The 14667-nt window shown below is 38.4% G+C and overlaps 1 protein-coding gene across 1 annotated transcript in view; it reads left to right on the top strand.

Moving 5' to 3' along the window:
* Nucleotides 1-11925, top strand: part of EXO1 (exonuclease 1) — a 37814-nt gene extending 25889 nt beyond the window's left edge. The window contains 6 exon segments of the mRNA XM_030303116.1: nucleotides 1559-2175; nucleotides 2178-2227; nucleotides 5419-5520; nucleotides 9064-9160; nucleotides 9163-9253; nucleotides 11644-11925. Coding sequence (XP_030158976.1) covers nucleotides 1559-2175; nucleotides 2178-2227; nucleotides 5419-5520; nucleotides 9064-9160; nucleotides 9163-9253; nucleotides 11644-11785 — 1099 coding nt within the window. The 3' untranslated portion in view covers nucleotides 11786-11925.
* The last annotated feature ends 2742 nt before the right edge of the window (nucleotides 11926-14667 follow it).

Here is a 14667-nt window from a genome sequence, read left to right as displayed (position 1 = left end):
GTTTTGTGCTTAGTGACTAGCCTAGTAAGACCTTTCCTTCCTGCCCTGTACCCACACCTCAGCTCGGGATTAGATGAAGGGTAGAGAGGGTATTTTTACTCTCTAGCATTTAGTAAATATTCTGTTTATCATCTTGGATTTGAACTAATTAAAGCAGTAATTTCTCTTTAGGTTTCATATTCATCTGATCATATACTCTGGGAATTTCCTTTTTAACCTAAAAACTCTCTGAATATATCTTCTCTATAAGGATACTCATCTTTCTTTTCTATTGGAGTGTTTATAAGTGATGTTTTAAAGCTGCCAGACTGAGTAAACCTCTTATTAATACAGAATTTAGTGACTGATGGTGAGGGGCACCTGGGTGGCTCAGTTGGTTAAGCGTCCGACTTCAGCTCACGGTCCATGAGTTCAAGCCCCCAGTCAGGCTCTGTGCTGACAGTATGGAGCCTGGAGCCTGCTTCAGATTCTATCTTTCCCCCTCCCTCCCCGACTCGTGTTTGGTCCTCTCGGTCTCTCCTCAAAATAAATAAACATTTAAAAAATTTTATAAAAAAATGATTGATGGTGAAAGTCATAAACTCACATATTTAAAATAGTGTGAAGTTTATAGGATATGTATTTTAAAAGCCATAGAGTATGGACCCACTACAAGTTCCCAGATGATTCATACGATGGACTAAGCCAAGATAAAGAGTAAATGACTAAATTTTTTTATTTTGCATTTACAAAGTAAGAGACAGTAGTTGTAAATTGTCCTTTCTGTTGCATATTTCCATATCTCCTCAAATATTTGACTGTCAGCCGTGTGTTAGTCACTATTGTAGGTACTGTGGAGGACACAATGGCTTGGATGGTAGCTGTCCTCAAGGAGCTTCTGGTCTGTTGGGAGTCTATTCAGTGAAGGTTAGGGGAAAGGATACCTATATGATGATGAGGTATAGATAAATTCCAGTTCCAAATACACATATGTAGAGAGGACTGCTTTTAGGAAATCCTGTCTACAACTTCAGGATTTCAAATAAATTTCTAAATGTGTGAATGTTGTTATAATCAAAATTTAAACTTTCAAGAACGATTTTCTCTTTGTTTATGAAATTATGTATTTAGGAGACTTTTTTTGAAGAAACAAGACCATTTTTCCATTTTTCATTATCTGAATCTTATCACCTTTGTGAGAGAACTCTAAAACATTTATGCATTCTTTGTATTGTTTTTTTTTTGTTAGGTTTTTTTGCAGTTCTCTGGATTCTGCCAACTGTGTATCAGCGAAAGCAGGCGGTGAGCCCCCAGAAAAAAGTGCTGTCACAGATGCTTTTAGGAAATCCTGTCTACAACTTCAGGATTTCAAATAAATTTCTAAATATGTGAATGTTGTTATAATCAAAATTTAAACTTTCAAGAACGATTTTCTCTTTGTTTATGAAATTATGTATTTAGGAGACTTTTTCTTGAAGAAACAAGACCATTTTTCCATTTTTCATTATCTGAATCTTACCACCTTTGTGAGAGAACTCTAAAACATTTATGCATTCTTTGTATTGTTTTTTTTTGTTAGGTTTTTTTGCAGTTCTCTGGATTCTGCCAACTGTGTATCAGCGAAAGCAGGCGGTGAGCCCCCAGAAAAAAGTGCTGTCACAGATGAAGAGGCCAGTGTAGCTGAACCGGAGCGTCAGGATGGCAAGAAGCTGGCTGGTCCGGATGGAGCACGTAATTCAGATGATGAGGTTCCAGATGAAAGTTCTATCGCAGATGAAGAGACCAGTGTAGATAAATCAGACTGTCAGGATGGCAAGAAGCTGGCTGGTCCGGATGGAGCATGTAATTCAGGTGATCAGGTTCCAGACAATGCAACTATGATTGCTGACGACTCTCTATGTTTGGAGACCAGCAAATTCACAAGGACCATCTCACCACCCACCCTGGGGACGCTCAGAAATTGTTTTAGCTGGTCTGGAAGTCTTGGAGATTTTTCACGAACTTCAAGCCCCTCTCCAGGCGCAGCACTGCAGCAGTTCCGGAGAAGGACCGATCCCCTCACTGCGGCACCGGACCAGAGGGAAGCGTCTGCTGTGTCCCAGTTAAAGAGTGAGGAGTCTGGTGATGGAGCGCCTCCCGTGTGGGCAGCAGCTTGGTGTCCAAAGTCTCAAGGAAGCCCAGAACTGTCACCACACAATTTAAAGTGTCAAAACTGTCTCAGCCTTCTAGTAAGGATTCCGATTCAGAGGTAAGTCACATTATGAAGCCTTTGTTTTCAAATCCATACATAAGAGAAGATCTGGTATTAATCAGATCACTGGGGAAATTTTGCCTACGTTATGGAAATAATTGGCTGCCTTAATTTTTTTTTTTAAGTTTACTTTTTATTTTGAGAGAGAGAATGCACGCAAGTGTGGGAAGGGCAGAGAGAGACAGAGAGAGAGTCCCAAGCAGGCCCTGCACTGTCAGCACAGAGCTGGATGTGGGGCTCAATCTCAAAAACCGTGAGATCATGATGTGAGCTGAAATCGTGAGTCCGAGGCTTAACTGACCGAGCCACCCAGGCACCCTGCTGTCTGAATTTTTTATTCTAGGTCTTACTGTAGAAACTTCACATTTTATTCATTGTAAGGACTTCTCTGTATGTTTAATACTTTAAACTCTTGTACATTCAATCTAACTCTATCTCCTGAGTTACATGCTGTGGAACAGTTAAGACGTAAGCAGAATGGTAACTTACAATACATTTAACATTTAATTCCTTAATATACTTTTGGATTCAAATAACATTTGAAACCTTATAAGTAAATGGCCTTATTAATTTGACGGTGTTCATCTTAAGCTTTTAGTACTTAGAAATATATTTTCATTTACCCTTCTTAGTCCTGCTGAACTTCCCCTTTCTAAAACAAAATGGTAATGCATGTGATTTTGTCATTCTGTTTTAAGTTAATAAAAGCATCCTAACCATTTTTCCCTTGTTTATGAAATATCTTTTAGTCTGACTTAAAGCTTCAAGTATGTACTGCTCATAAGATCCCGTGATGTTGTAAAATGACATGACGACAGAATAGCTTCCTTTACATCTGAGTTACCTCAGATTTACCAATATAACATACTTTGTTTTATCTTCACCACCTGTAATTACCAAGTTATAAGAACAGTTATAGCCGTGGTGCTACTTGAGAGAATTTTGATAATCCTCAATTTTGAAGTGTGTCTATCAGGATAGCTTGTATTTTTCAAAAGGAAAATATTTTATTCAAGTTTCCAAAGGAAACTTGAGTTGTATTGGACTCAAAGTGAAGAAAAAAGCTAACTTACAATGTGAGAACAAATTGTTCTCATTTAGAGAAAGCTGAAATCAGTTAATATGTTGACTTCAAACTGTTCCCTGCGGTATTGAAGTGTGAAGATTAGGCCAGGCCACCCCTGGGCTGCCTTGGAGACGTGTGCTTTTCTTCTTCCTTTCGTTTGCTTTGCCCTCAGTTCATCCATACTGGTCTGCAACACTCTTTCTGTTTCTTTTAATATCGTCCAATTTAGGGGCGCCTGGGTGGCTCATTTAGTTAAAGCATCTGACTCCGGCTCAGGTCGTGATCCCACGGGTCGTGAGTTTGAGCCCCACATCAGGCTCTCTGCTGTCAGTGCAGAACCCGCTTTGGATCCTCAGTCCTCCTCTCCCTCATCCTCCCCTGCTCACGCTCTCTCAAAAATAAACATTTGAAAACAATACTATAGGGCGCCAGGGTGACTCAGTCGGTTAAGCGTCCAACTTCGGCTCAGGTCATGATCTCACGGTCCGTGAGTTCGAGCCCCGCGTCCGGCTCTGTGCTGACAGCTCAGAGCCTGGAACCTGTTTCAGATTCTGTGTCTCTCTCTCTCTGACCCTCCCCCGTTCATGCTGTGTCCCTCTCTGTCTCAAAAATAATAAACGTTAAAAAAAAAAAAATTAAAAACAATACTATAATCCTCCATTTTAACACCATCCTTTTCATTTTGTACTGCATACTGCATTTGCCCTTGGCCCCATTTGGGTGCCAACACAGTAGCTGTCTCTTGAACATCTTTCATAAAAACGTCATCTATTTATGAGACTACTCTTAGGTCTGCTGAGCTCTTTCAAGGCAAGTGCTTTCTCCTTTTTCAACAGACATCTTCCTGTTTCACTTTGTAATCTTTTAGCCATGTGTTGCTGAGAAGCATACCAGTTCACAGGCTGTGGGCTGGTCATGCTGATGAACTTTCCGCATTTCTGTCTTCTAGCTAACCATTTTTTGTATTAATCAGTTATAGAGACATGAACCCTCTTCTCCCTTCCTCCCCCACAAAAACAACTACCCACCTAAACTAGAAATCATTCATTAAGTCCTCTCTTGCCACCAGATGGAGTAAACTCCTGTTAGGATAAATGAATTGTTAATTGTCAAAGAATTAGAACACTAACAGTTAACATAAAATTACATAATCTTTCGTTGATTCAGAAAATGTGTCAGAAAGCCACAGTGCCACTGGGCTTCATCTATAATATTAGTTTTTACCGTGTGGCTCTGAAGAAAATATTTTGTATTGGGGCCTTCCATTGGTAGTTCACTGTGAAAAGCAACAATCTTAGATTGTGTATTGAGTTCACTGACCCTATTTGAGGTGAATTAATCTTTTGGCCTTACTCATGACCTTTATTTTAAGAAATGATTTAACATCTGAAACTAATGTAACATGTGTCGACTAAAAAAAAAAAGAAGAAGAAAAATAAGCAAATGATTTATCCCTGAGTCACCACTACTGTTAACTACGAGCAAGGAATATTAGAGTTTCTGAAAATTACAGTCATGTTAATGGAGTATTTTTCACTTTGGGATTATTTTTTAAGTATGTAATACTCTATAAAGAATCCCAAAATAAATTGAAAAAAAAAATCCTCTTGAAAAATGCAGAAATGTAAAGTCTTCATTCATTGTCCTTTTTTTTTTTGAGTTTCGTGGGAGTCCAGATTTTTCTGTGTAAAGAAAAGCTTTATATGATGGGATAGGGCAAAGGTTAGATCTCAGTGGCATTGGGAAAAGTAACTGCATTTGACGCAATATTACTCTACTTCTTGAAAGCAGATGCCTTTTTTTTTTTTCTTTGATGTTGAATTGTTCCACAATTAAAGATTTGGCCGTATTGGTTCAGCTTTTTGTAGCTAGTAGTTTACAAAACCTATTAGCCGAGCTTGGGTAAGCAATACTACTACGTCAGGAGACTTTTGTCTACTCAGAGTCAGCATTTTGACAGGCTCCTGAAAGGGTTAGAAAAAGTCTTCAAATTCAAATGTATCGTTTCTTTTATACAATTTACTTGAGGTAAAACATTTTGCTAGTTTGTTGAATATTGGTTAATTGTCATAAAAAAATCCATAGTAAAAATCTTATTTTATTTTTTTATTGGGGAATCTAGGAATCTGACTGCAATAATAAGTCATTTGAGAATGAAGGAAATCTGCAATCCAAGCTACATTTATCTCAGTATTCAAGAAAAGTCACACTTCTAAAAAACAAGGTAAAACAAACATCTAATTTTTTTAAATTTCAGAAGCAGTCTATGTTTATTACCAAAAAATGAGAAATATCAACAGAATTAAAAATGAAAATGCGTATATTTTAATTTACAGGAGAAATGTTTACTTTCAGTCCTTCTAGGGCCATGTTTATGCCTGACTGTAGGTGGTAAAGTTGTTGAAGAAACCCTTATCTTCTGCACTATAAACCTCTTTTTCTCATGTGCTTCTACAGCGTTACTTATGATGACTGAGTAATAGCCATTGGATGAGTGTAGCCGATCCTCTATGTTTGTCATTTAACTAAACATTTTTTTTTTAATTTTTTTTTTCAACGTTTATTTATTTTTGGGACAGAGACAGAGCATGAACGAGAGCATGAACGGGGGGGGCAGAGAGAGAGAGACACAGAATCGGAAACAGGCTCCAGGCTCTGAGCCATCAGCCCAGAGCCCGACGCGGGGCTCGAACTCATTGACCGCGAGATCGTGACCTGAGCTGAAGTCGGACGCTTAACCGACTGCGCCACCCAGGCGCCCCGAACTAAACATTTTTGCAGTAGCAGACAAGACTGCAACCAAGAACTTGTGGATAAATATTTACGTGCCGTTCTTGATTATTTCATAGGGATGAATTCCATGGAGTGGTATTGCTAGTCTAAAGGCACCAGAATTAGAGCGTTGAATATATTGCCAAAAGACCTTCTAGAAACTGTATCCGATAAGTCAGGTTATTTTTTTTTTATCAAGATACATAAATATTGCGTGACTGCAAAGGGAAAGCTCATAAGCTAAAGCATATTTTATGTATAAAGTGTTCTACCCATTAATATAAAAATGCTAATTTCTAACTCAAAAATGTACAAGGGACATATATAGTACAAAAGAAAAAGTATAAATGGTTGGTTAACACATAAAAGCATGTTCAACCTCATTAGTAATCAAATAATGCAAATTAAAATAATGAAACATAATTTCTTACCGCTCAGATTTTCAAAAAATATTTTTAGTTGTACTCATTTTTATGAGACTATAGTGAGACAAATAAACATATTAATTGTGTATAAATTGCTCTGCCATTTCAGGAAAGCAATTTGAATGAGTTTAAATAATTCAACCCAATTTAAATAATTCAAGTTCCAATTCTAGAACTTGTCTAAGGAAATAGCGAGAGTTTAAGTACATGAACACTTGGGGCACCTGGGTGGCTTGTTGGTGAAGCAACCGACTCTTGATTTCGACTCAGGTCATGATCTCATCATTTGTGACTTTGAGCCTCAAGTCGGGCTCTGTATTGACAGCATGGAGCCTGATTAGGATATTCTCTCTCCCTCCCTCCCTCTCTCCCCCTCCCTCTCTCTCCCCTTCCCTCTCTCCCCCCTCCCCCCTCTCTCCCTCCCTCTCCCTCCCTCTCTCTCTCTCTCTCTCTCTCTCTCTCTCTCTCTCTCTCCCTCTCTCTCCCTCTCTCTCTCTCCTCTCTCTCACGCCTCTCCCCTGCTTGTGCTGTCTGTCTCTCTCAAAACAAATAAACATTAAAAAAAAAGTACATGAACACTTAGCCTGCATTAGTTACAATAGTGAAAAATTGAAAATTGCCTATCTAAAAATAAGGGGTGAATTATTAAATACATTACTGGTTTTAGCTCTCAGGTGTTAGGAATATAAGTGAATTTTTTTCTGTTGTTTTCCCCTGTTTTTCCATAGTGAACATATTATTTTTCTAGTAGCATAAAAACTTTTTAAAAATTTCAGTAAATGGTCTCCATATCGATTCGAAAGAAGATCCCCCATCTCCTATTATACAAATATGAATCCTAGATATATTAATATATAATGTGGAATATGTAAATATAAGATTATTTTGGGGGCTCCTGGGTGGCTCAGTTGGTTAAACGTCTGACTTAAGCTCAGGTCATGATCTCATAGTTTGTGGGTTCAAGCCCCGCGTCAGGTTCTGTGCTGACAACTCAGACCCTGGAGGCTGCTTTGGATTCTGTGTCTTCCTCTCTCTGCCCCTCCCCTGCTCACGTTCTGTCGCTCTTTCTCACTCAAAAAAAAAACATTAAAAAAAGATTATTTTTAAATCTTTGAGTGCAAAAGCCTTTTTCAAACATCCTGTCCCAGAAAGGTATCCATGTTTGTTTTTGTTTTAAGTTTATTTTGAGAGAGAAAGAGAGAACAAATAGGGGAGGGTCAGGGGGTTGGCAGAGAGGATCCAAAGTAGGCTCTGTGCTGGTAGCAGAGACCCTAATGTGGGGCTCAAACTCACAAACTGAGGTGACCTGAGCTGAAGTTGGACTTTTAACTAACCAAGCCTTCCGGGCACCTCCATTTTATTTTTGAGTAAAGAGAAAAAACATGGAACGTATGTATGACACGGTATGTTTGTTTAAATATTCACAATACTCAGGCACACTGTGTTATGTTTATATAATCACAGTAGAAAGTCGGAAAGATACCAAAATTATTTACAGCGACAGGACTGGAAATGTAGAAAGTACTTTCGCAAAAGAAGTTATGTCTGGACATTAAGCCATCTTTTTATTATTATTCTTGCTCTCAGAAGTTGTCAGGGGTCTGTCACTCCTGTTTTAGTGAAACTCCCCAGAATTTTCACCCTTGCTCCCCAATATCCATCTTTAATATCTAAAATAAAACCTTTTTTTTTTTTTTTTTTTAAACACTTATTCCTTTTTGAGAGAGAGAGAGTGTGAGCGGGAAGGGGCAAAGCAAGAAGACACAGAATCCAAAGTGGCTCCAGGCTCTGAGCTGTCACACACAGAACCGACTCGGGACTTGAACTCACAAATCGTGAGATCATGGCCTGAGCCGAAGTCAGACACTTAACCAACTGAGCCACCCAGGCACCCCAAACCTTTTTTTTTCCTTAACCTCAAACCTCTCAGAACATTTCTATCTGTTACATAAGTTATATTATTCTCTTTGCCATTTAGTTTCAAAATCTTAGGGTTATCCTTTTTCTTTCTGCCAGCTCGATCCTTCTGCAGGAGATAAAGAAAAACCCACACATCGGTACCTATCCAAGTTCTAATCTTTCTTTCTTTGTCTTGTTTCTTGCTCTCTCCCCTTTTCCCCTCACCAACACCCCAAGACAAGATTTCATCTTTCATGTGTGAACTTTTCCATGCTTCATACCTCCTCTGGTAGTTGCATCATTCTGAAAGCCTTGTTTTACCTTCCTCACTCTTTACTATCCTAAACAACAACAACAAAATGTTGACGGCTCCATGTTTCCCACAGGATAAAAATCACCCTTGGATAGAAAAAGCTAAATGTCAGTAGCGATGTGTTTGAATAACTTATTCAAAACAAAATTCACTTCTACATGTAAAAAAAAACTATCCAAGATACGTTACTAAGTAGAATCGAAATATTAAGTGAACATGTTTACACATTGCTTACCAGTTATTTTTCTGTTCTACTGTTCTAGTAGAACAGTATCTAGTGTCTACAGCTACTAGTTCAAAGTTAACTAAAGGTAGTTGCTTGAACAGAACAGTGTTAAAAGGAGCATTTATTCTTCAGATTCCCGGGCTGTATAAATCTAGTTCTGTGGACAATCTTTCTGCGACCAGGATCAAGCCTCTAGTTCCAGCCCGAGCCAGTGGGCTCAGTAAGAAGCCATCAACATCCAGAAGAGAAATCATCATAATGCAGAGAACAGGCCAGGATTGCAGATGAAAATCAACGCTCTGGAAAATTTTGGATTTAAAAAGTGAGTTGCCGTGTTACTTCTTTTAAGATAGGAGTGATTGTTTTTTTTGTAACTTCAATTACTTTCTCCCATTTCTTTCTATTTTCATATGAGTCAGTTTTGTTTTCTATTGCCCTATAAGAATTATTTTTCTCTATTCTCTTTAGCTCTTTTTAAGGATATTTAATTTTAGTGCCTCTGCCTTCTTGTGAAAGATGCCAGACTGAAAATCCTGAGTTCCTGGTCTGGCTTTGGGGTCTTTTGTTTAAGCACACTACTTTTTCTGGCCTAAGTGTCTCAGCTTTCTTCTGTTGTCACTCAGGATTGTGATGAGAGTAGGGTTGTTCTAGACACGGGGGTGGGAAAATAATGCTGCATCACACTTCTTGATTTAAAGCAATTTGTTTCCCTAGATCATCACATCTAAAGTGGGGAGAATTATCCAGTGTCTATGATGAATGTGCCAGATTTCTAATGTAGGGGGCAGACACTATTTTAATAGAATTGATCTTCTATATATGTATGTTTTTTGAGCCGCAGTACTTCCTTCTGTTAGACTACAAAATTAGCCTTGGAGTAGCTGTGATTTATAATTAACTTATTCTCTTGTTCTTCTCAATAAAGCAAATGTGCTAAGAATAGAGGGAGGGAAACTTACATGGGTGGTGGGATTAAATCTCTCATCTAATAGAATGTTGTCACAATCAGATGAAATGGATGGTATGAGGGACACGCTTTAAATAAGCAAGTGCCAGACAACTATTTTTTTATTTTTGCATTGTGTAAGTCTAGGATTATACCATATCGCAGCAGTTCTCAAACATTTGCTTCCAGGCACCCTTTACACCCTTAAAAATTACTAAGGGCCCCATAATACTTTGGTTTACATGATTATACCTGTCAGCACTTAACTATCTTAGAAATTAAAATGGACATTTTAAAATATTTATCTTTAACAGTGACAAGCCCATATTAAAATCAATAATATATTTACATAAAATAAGTATGGTTTTTTTTGCAAATCTTTACTGTGGTTTAACAGGATTTAACTGGATTCTTATCTCTGCTTCTGTGTTCGATCTGTTATGGTAGATTGTTTTGGCTGAAGTATAGGAATAAAATCTGGCTCCACACATATTTTTGGCTGGGAAACATATAATTTAATAGACTTTTTGTTTAGTTGTAAATTTTCTACTTTGACATTATACCAAAATTCAACAAGCGATGGTTTCTTAAAGGTTGCAGTGTAGAGTCTGAAACTTGTCAGCCAACTTTGCATATTGTTACATTACCATCCATTGGTCCAGATTGCACCTTGAGTGCCTCTTTTATTCATGCATGAAGTGGTCATTTAGGAATGTTGTCTTACTGAGTTATCTTCCAAATGTTGACACATTTCATTTTACAATATAAAGAAATCACAATCTTATCAGCAAAGTCTTTAAGTATTAGGAAGTTTTCCAAAATCTTAACTTTCTCTTGAAAGCTTGAATTTTATCCTCAGCACAAATACTGTTAGTCGATTACCTAAATTTGAATAACCCTAATAGTGTCACACGTGCTTTTTTTCCTGGAGATAACCATCATCATCCTTCAGTACCAACAAAAGTGCCTCCTTGGTTTCCCATTTTCTCACACGAAGAGGTTGAAGGTTGAGATTTAATAAATTAACGATTTTTACTGCTTTTTTAAGAACATTCTTAAGCGAGACTGGCTTTTTTTAACTACAAGTGCATGGAGCTGGAGAATACAAATACTGCTTGTATTTCTCGTGTAGTTTGGGGCCGCGGTCTTGACTCGTGCTAAGTTGCCAGTAGCTTCTACGTCAGTTCAGCTTTTGGATGAGCACATGTCAGCACGGTGGAAAAGGCAGATAAAGTGTAAATATTATTATGAAAGTTTTGATCTTGTAAACCCCCGAAACGGTCTTGAGAATTTTTAGGAGACCGTGGGCCATATTTCGAGAACTGCTACTAAAGAGAATTGAGGCTGCAGAAGTATTCCTAAGTGTGTTCCTAATAGGATGTTTATAGACCTAGAGATTTTGCCCCCCAAAAAAAAAAAAAAGGTTGTGAGGAGCAGGAGTAAAAGATAGGGCTTAAACCTTATTCATGCTTCACTTATGTTGGTTCTTAGCCAGACTGGAGAAGGGTGCTAGGAGAAAGGAACTAAAGGTTCTTTATTGGAATCATTCTTTCTTAGCTAGTACATATTGTAGTGGCCTTGCACCTGCTTTAAAAGGTGATTTAGGAAGCAGGAAGGGGGAACTGAGAAGCAAAACTCACATTTTATTGGGATACTCAGAGACAAATTAGAAGGTCTTGTCTTCATATATCTCTCTTTTGTCTAGGTAGACTATTCTCTAATAACTAGTACCCTAAAAACACCAATCATTTTCTTGTATTTTGCAGAGATTTTGAAAAGCTGCCTTCTTGTAAGAAGCCAGATCCCCTGTCGCCAGTCAAAGACAACATCCAACTAACTCCAGAAGCAGAAGAGGATATATTTAACAAATCTGAATGCATGCGTGTTCAGAGAGCAATATTCCAATAAATGCAGGCAGCTGGGAGGCTATTGCCTGCAAGACAATCTCTATCAATTTGAAGTGCTGTTTGGGAAAGGGGCAGTTACCAGACTGAAAGATTTATGCATAGATGTAATGCCATTTTTTAAATAGAGTACATTTTGTATATTAACTGTAACTATTTCTTTTGTTCAGCTTTTTATATTTTGTAAGAAGCTAAAATAGAGAAATAATTTTATCTTTGACAGTTTTTGGAAGTTTGATGTTTTGGGGCAAGGCCCCTGGAATTTAGAAAAATCTACTCTGAAGGTTTCTGTCATGTTGTCAAGTGTAAGGATAGTAAATGAAAAGCCACAATTCTGTAATCATTTTATCCTGGAGGGAATCACTGTATTTCCTCTCAGGGTTGAATTGGAAATAAAGTTTCTGGAATGGGAGGGGTAGCTGGAAAGGTTAAAGTGTGAGCTGAAAATCCCTTAACTAGAGTCTTAGGTGCGGTAAGACACTAAAGCATTAGGGTCTGTGAAGAGTACACTCAGGTGTCGCAGACTATGAGTCTGGAGTTCTCTTGTCCAGAAGAGAGTGGACGCAGAATTGAATACGAGAGGCTAATGTCCAGGAGGAGACAAGAGCCCGGAACAGGGGTTTCGTCTCCATATCTATTGAGCTCATAAGGTATTACCCATGTGGTGAACATGAGGAAACAAGACCTTATACGTGTGAACATGGAGAAAACAATCAACCGTAATTAACTTGTATGTGTAAGAATCAAAAGGTCTAGGGGGCAAGCGGAGTTTCTGATCAAGGTATATTGGCTCCAGATGGCAAGCAATTTCCTGCAGGTGATATAACAAGTTACTTGTGATCCCATTACCATATCCCACTAGCTAACCTCAGGTGCTTTTACCCATGGTGGCGGCTTCTGCCCTAAGCTTTTTTCTAACCCATTTATGTAATTAGAACCTATTTCCCCACATTCAGGTACCTAGAAAAAACCAGCCATGCAGGTGAATATCTGAAGGAAGGAAAACTCTGGCAGGGGCAGAGGGTTTACCTGAGATACAGAGGATAAAGGAAAGAGATCCAAATTATTTTAATTTTTAAATAAGATGTGATAGAGGACTCTTGGATAAAGAGTCAGAATGGGAAAAAAAAAAGTTGTAAGAAACACCATAAAAATTTTTAAAAACCAACAATCTGGAAAAAAAATTTGAACTCTATGAATGTTTCCTGTTATAGAACAAATTAAGAATGTGAGTCAAACATTGTCTACAAATGTTTATCTCCTTGCCCATTTAAAATGCCACTTAAATGACAGAAAAGGAATAAAACAGTTTAAATCCATAAAGGTTAACCGAGGAAGAGACATCAGGCAAGGAATAGATGGATAAGTGGTGAGTGATTTAGCAAAGAAATGATCAATTCTGCAGTGGTAAGCCAACAGAGGCAGACTTCAGATGGGCTCAGCAATTGGCAACACAGCTTCCTTCAAACCAGGGGCTGGAGGTAAATCTGAAAATGGAGCTGGCTGAAAACATTCAAACTGGTATAGGAGGGTGGGGAGATGGCAGCCATGCCATGGATTATCAGCCTCCAAATCCTCACATAACCAAGTGGATATCAAAATCAAACACTTATGAACAGCATTACGACACAGGTGATGGAGTTTCCTTAAATCCCAAGATATAAGTGGGTGAAGACAAGTTCCCAACAGCAAGACCACAGGATGGAGAATCAGGAAGGCAACAGGGAGTCTACTGGAGCTGAGAACAGAATTTCAGAATAACCATTAAAACATAGTAGGTCATGTTGGACCCAGGAAAGCCTTTCCCGCTCCTGTGGTAAGTGCTCGGGCCTGCGTGACCTCTGAAGGAACTAATGCTGACTGGTCCACGTGAACTGTTGCATCTTAGCTGCCGACTTGGCCAAGGCTCCTTCTGGGACAGGGTCCCCCATGGAAGAAAACTGGTGAGAGGAAGCCCAAAATCGAGCAGGACAAACAACAGAAGCAAAGGAGAGAGATGGTTGAAATAGTGGGAGGAGCAAAGGATGACCAAGAAATCTCCGCAGAATACCTGTTTTTGAACACTTAGAAACATTTGATGTTCAAGAAGCTCCCATGAACTGTGCTTCCTCCTCAAAGAAAACTAATTTTACTTGAAACCACGAGAAAGCTTTTGGATCAATCTCTTATAATTTAAAAAGCAGAATAACATCTTTATAGATACTGAAAATCTACCAAAAAAAGTCCACAGAGCAGATGAAAAACAGTCCATTTGAAAAATGTAAAAGAAAAAGGAATATATATGAAGGAAATTTAGAATTGGAAAATTTAAGGTAAACCCAGAAAAGCATTAGAAATGGACATTTCAGAAGTGAAAACTAAACCAGAAGTAACAAGATAACAGATACTACAAATATACCTTACAAGGTGGGAAGTAAAAATCTGGACAAAATGGAAAGAAAAAAAAAAAATAGGAAGCAACAAATATTGAAGATAGGACAGAAGGTGCAATATACAGGTAATAGTCTCTAAAGAAAAAAATTGTAATTTCAGAAACTCTCCTAATAAAAAAATTGAAACTTTTTAAAGGGAACTCTCATACACAAGATTATTGATCCAAAACATGCAACACCAAGACCTAAGTAACAAAGTTACTTAAAAAAATCCTTGGGGTAAGCAAAACAGATTTTTCCACAATTACTTTTTACTTGAAAATGAACATTTTGGGGGGCGCCTGGGTGGCTCAGTCAGTTAAGCATCCGACTTCGGCTCAGGTCATAATCTCGCGGTCTGTGAGTTCGAGCCCCGCGTCAGGCTCTGGGCTGATGGCTCAGAGCCTGGAGCCTGCTTCGGATTCTGTGTCTCCCTCTCTCTCTCTCCCCCCTCCCCCGTTCATGCTGTCTCTCT

Source organism: Lynx canadensis, chromosome F1, assembly GCF_007474595.2.
Source record: "Lynx canadensis isolate LIC74 chromosome F1, mLynCan4.pri.v2, whole genome shotgun sequence".
In the NCBI taxonomy this organism is placed as follows: Eukaryota; Metazoa; Chordata; class Mammalia; order Carnivora; family Felidae; genus Lynx; species Lynx canadensis.
The sequence above is the reverse complement of the archived record's forward strand: the minus strand, read 5'-3'. Positions and strand labels throughout refer to the sequence as shown.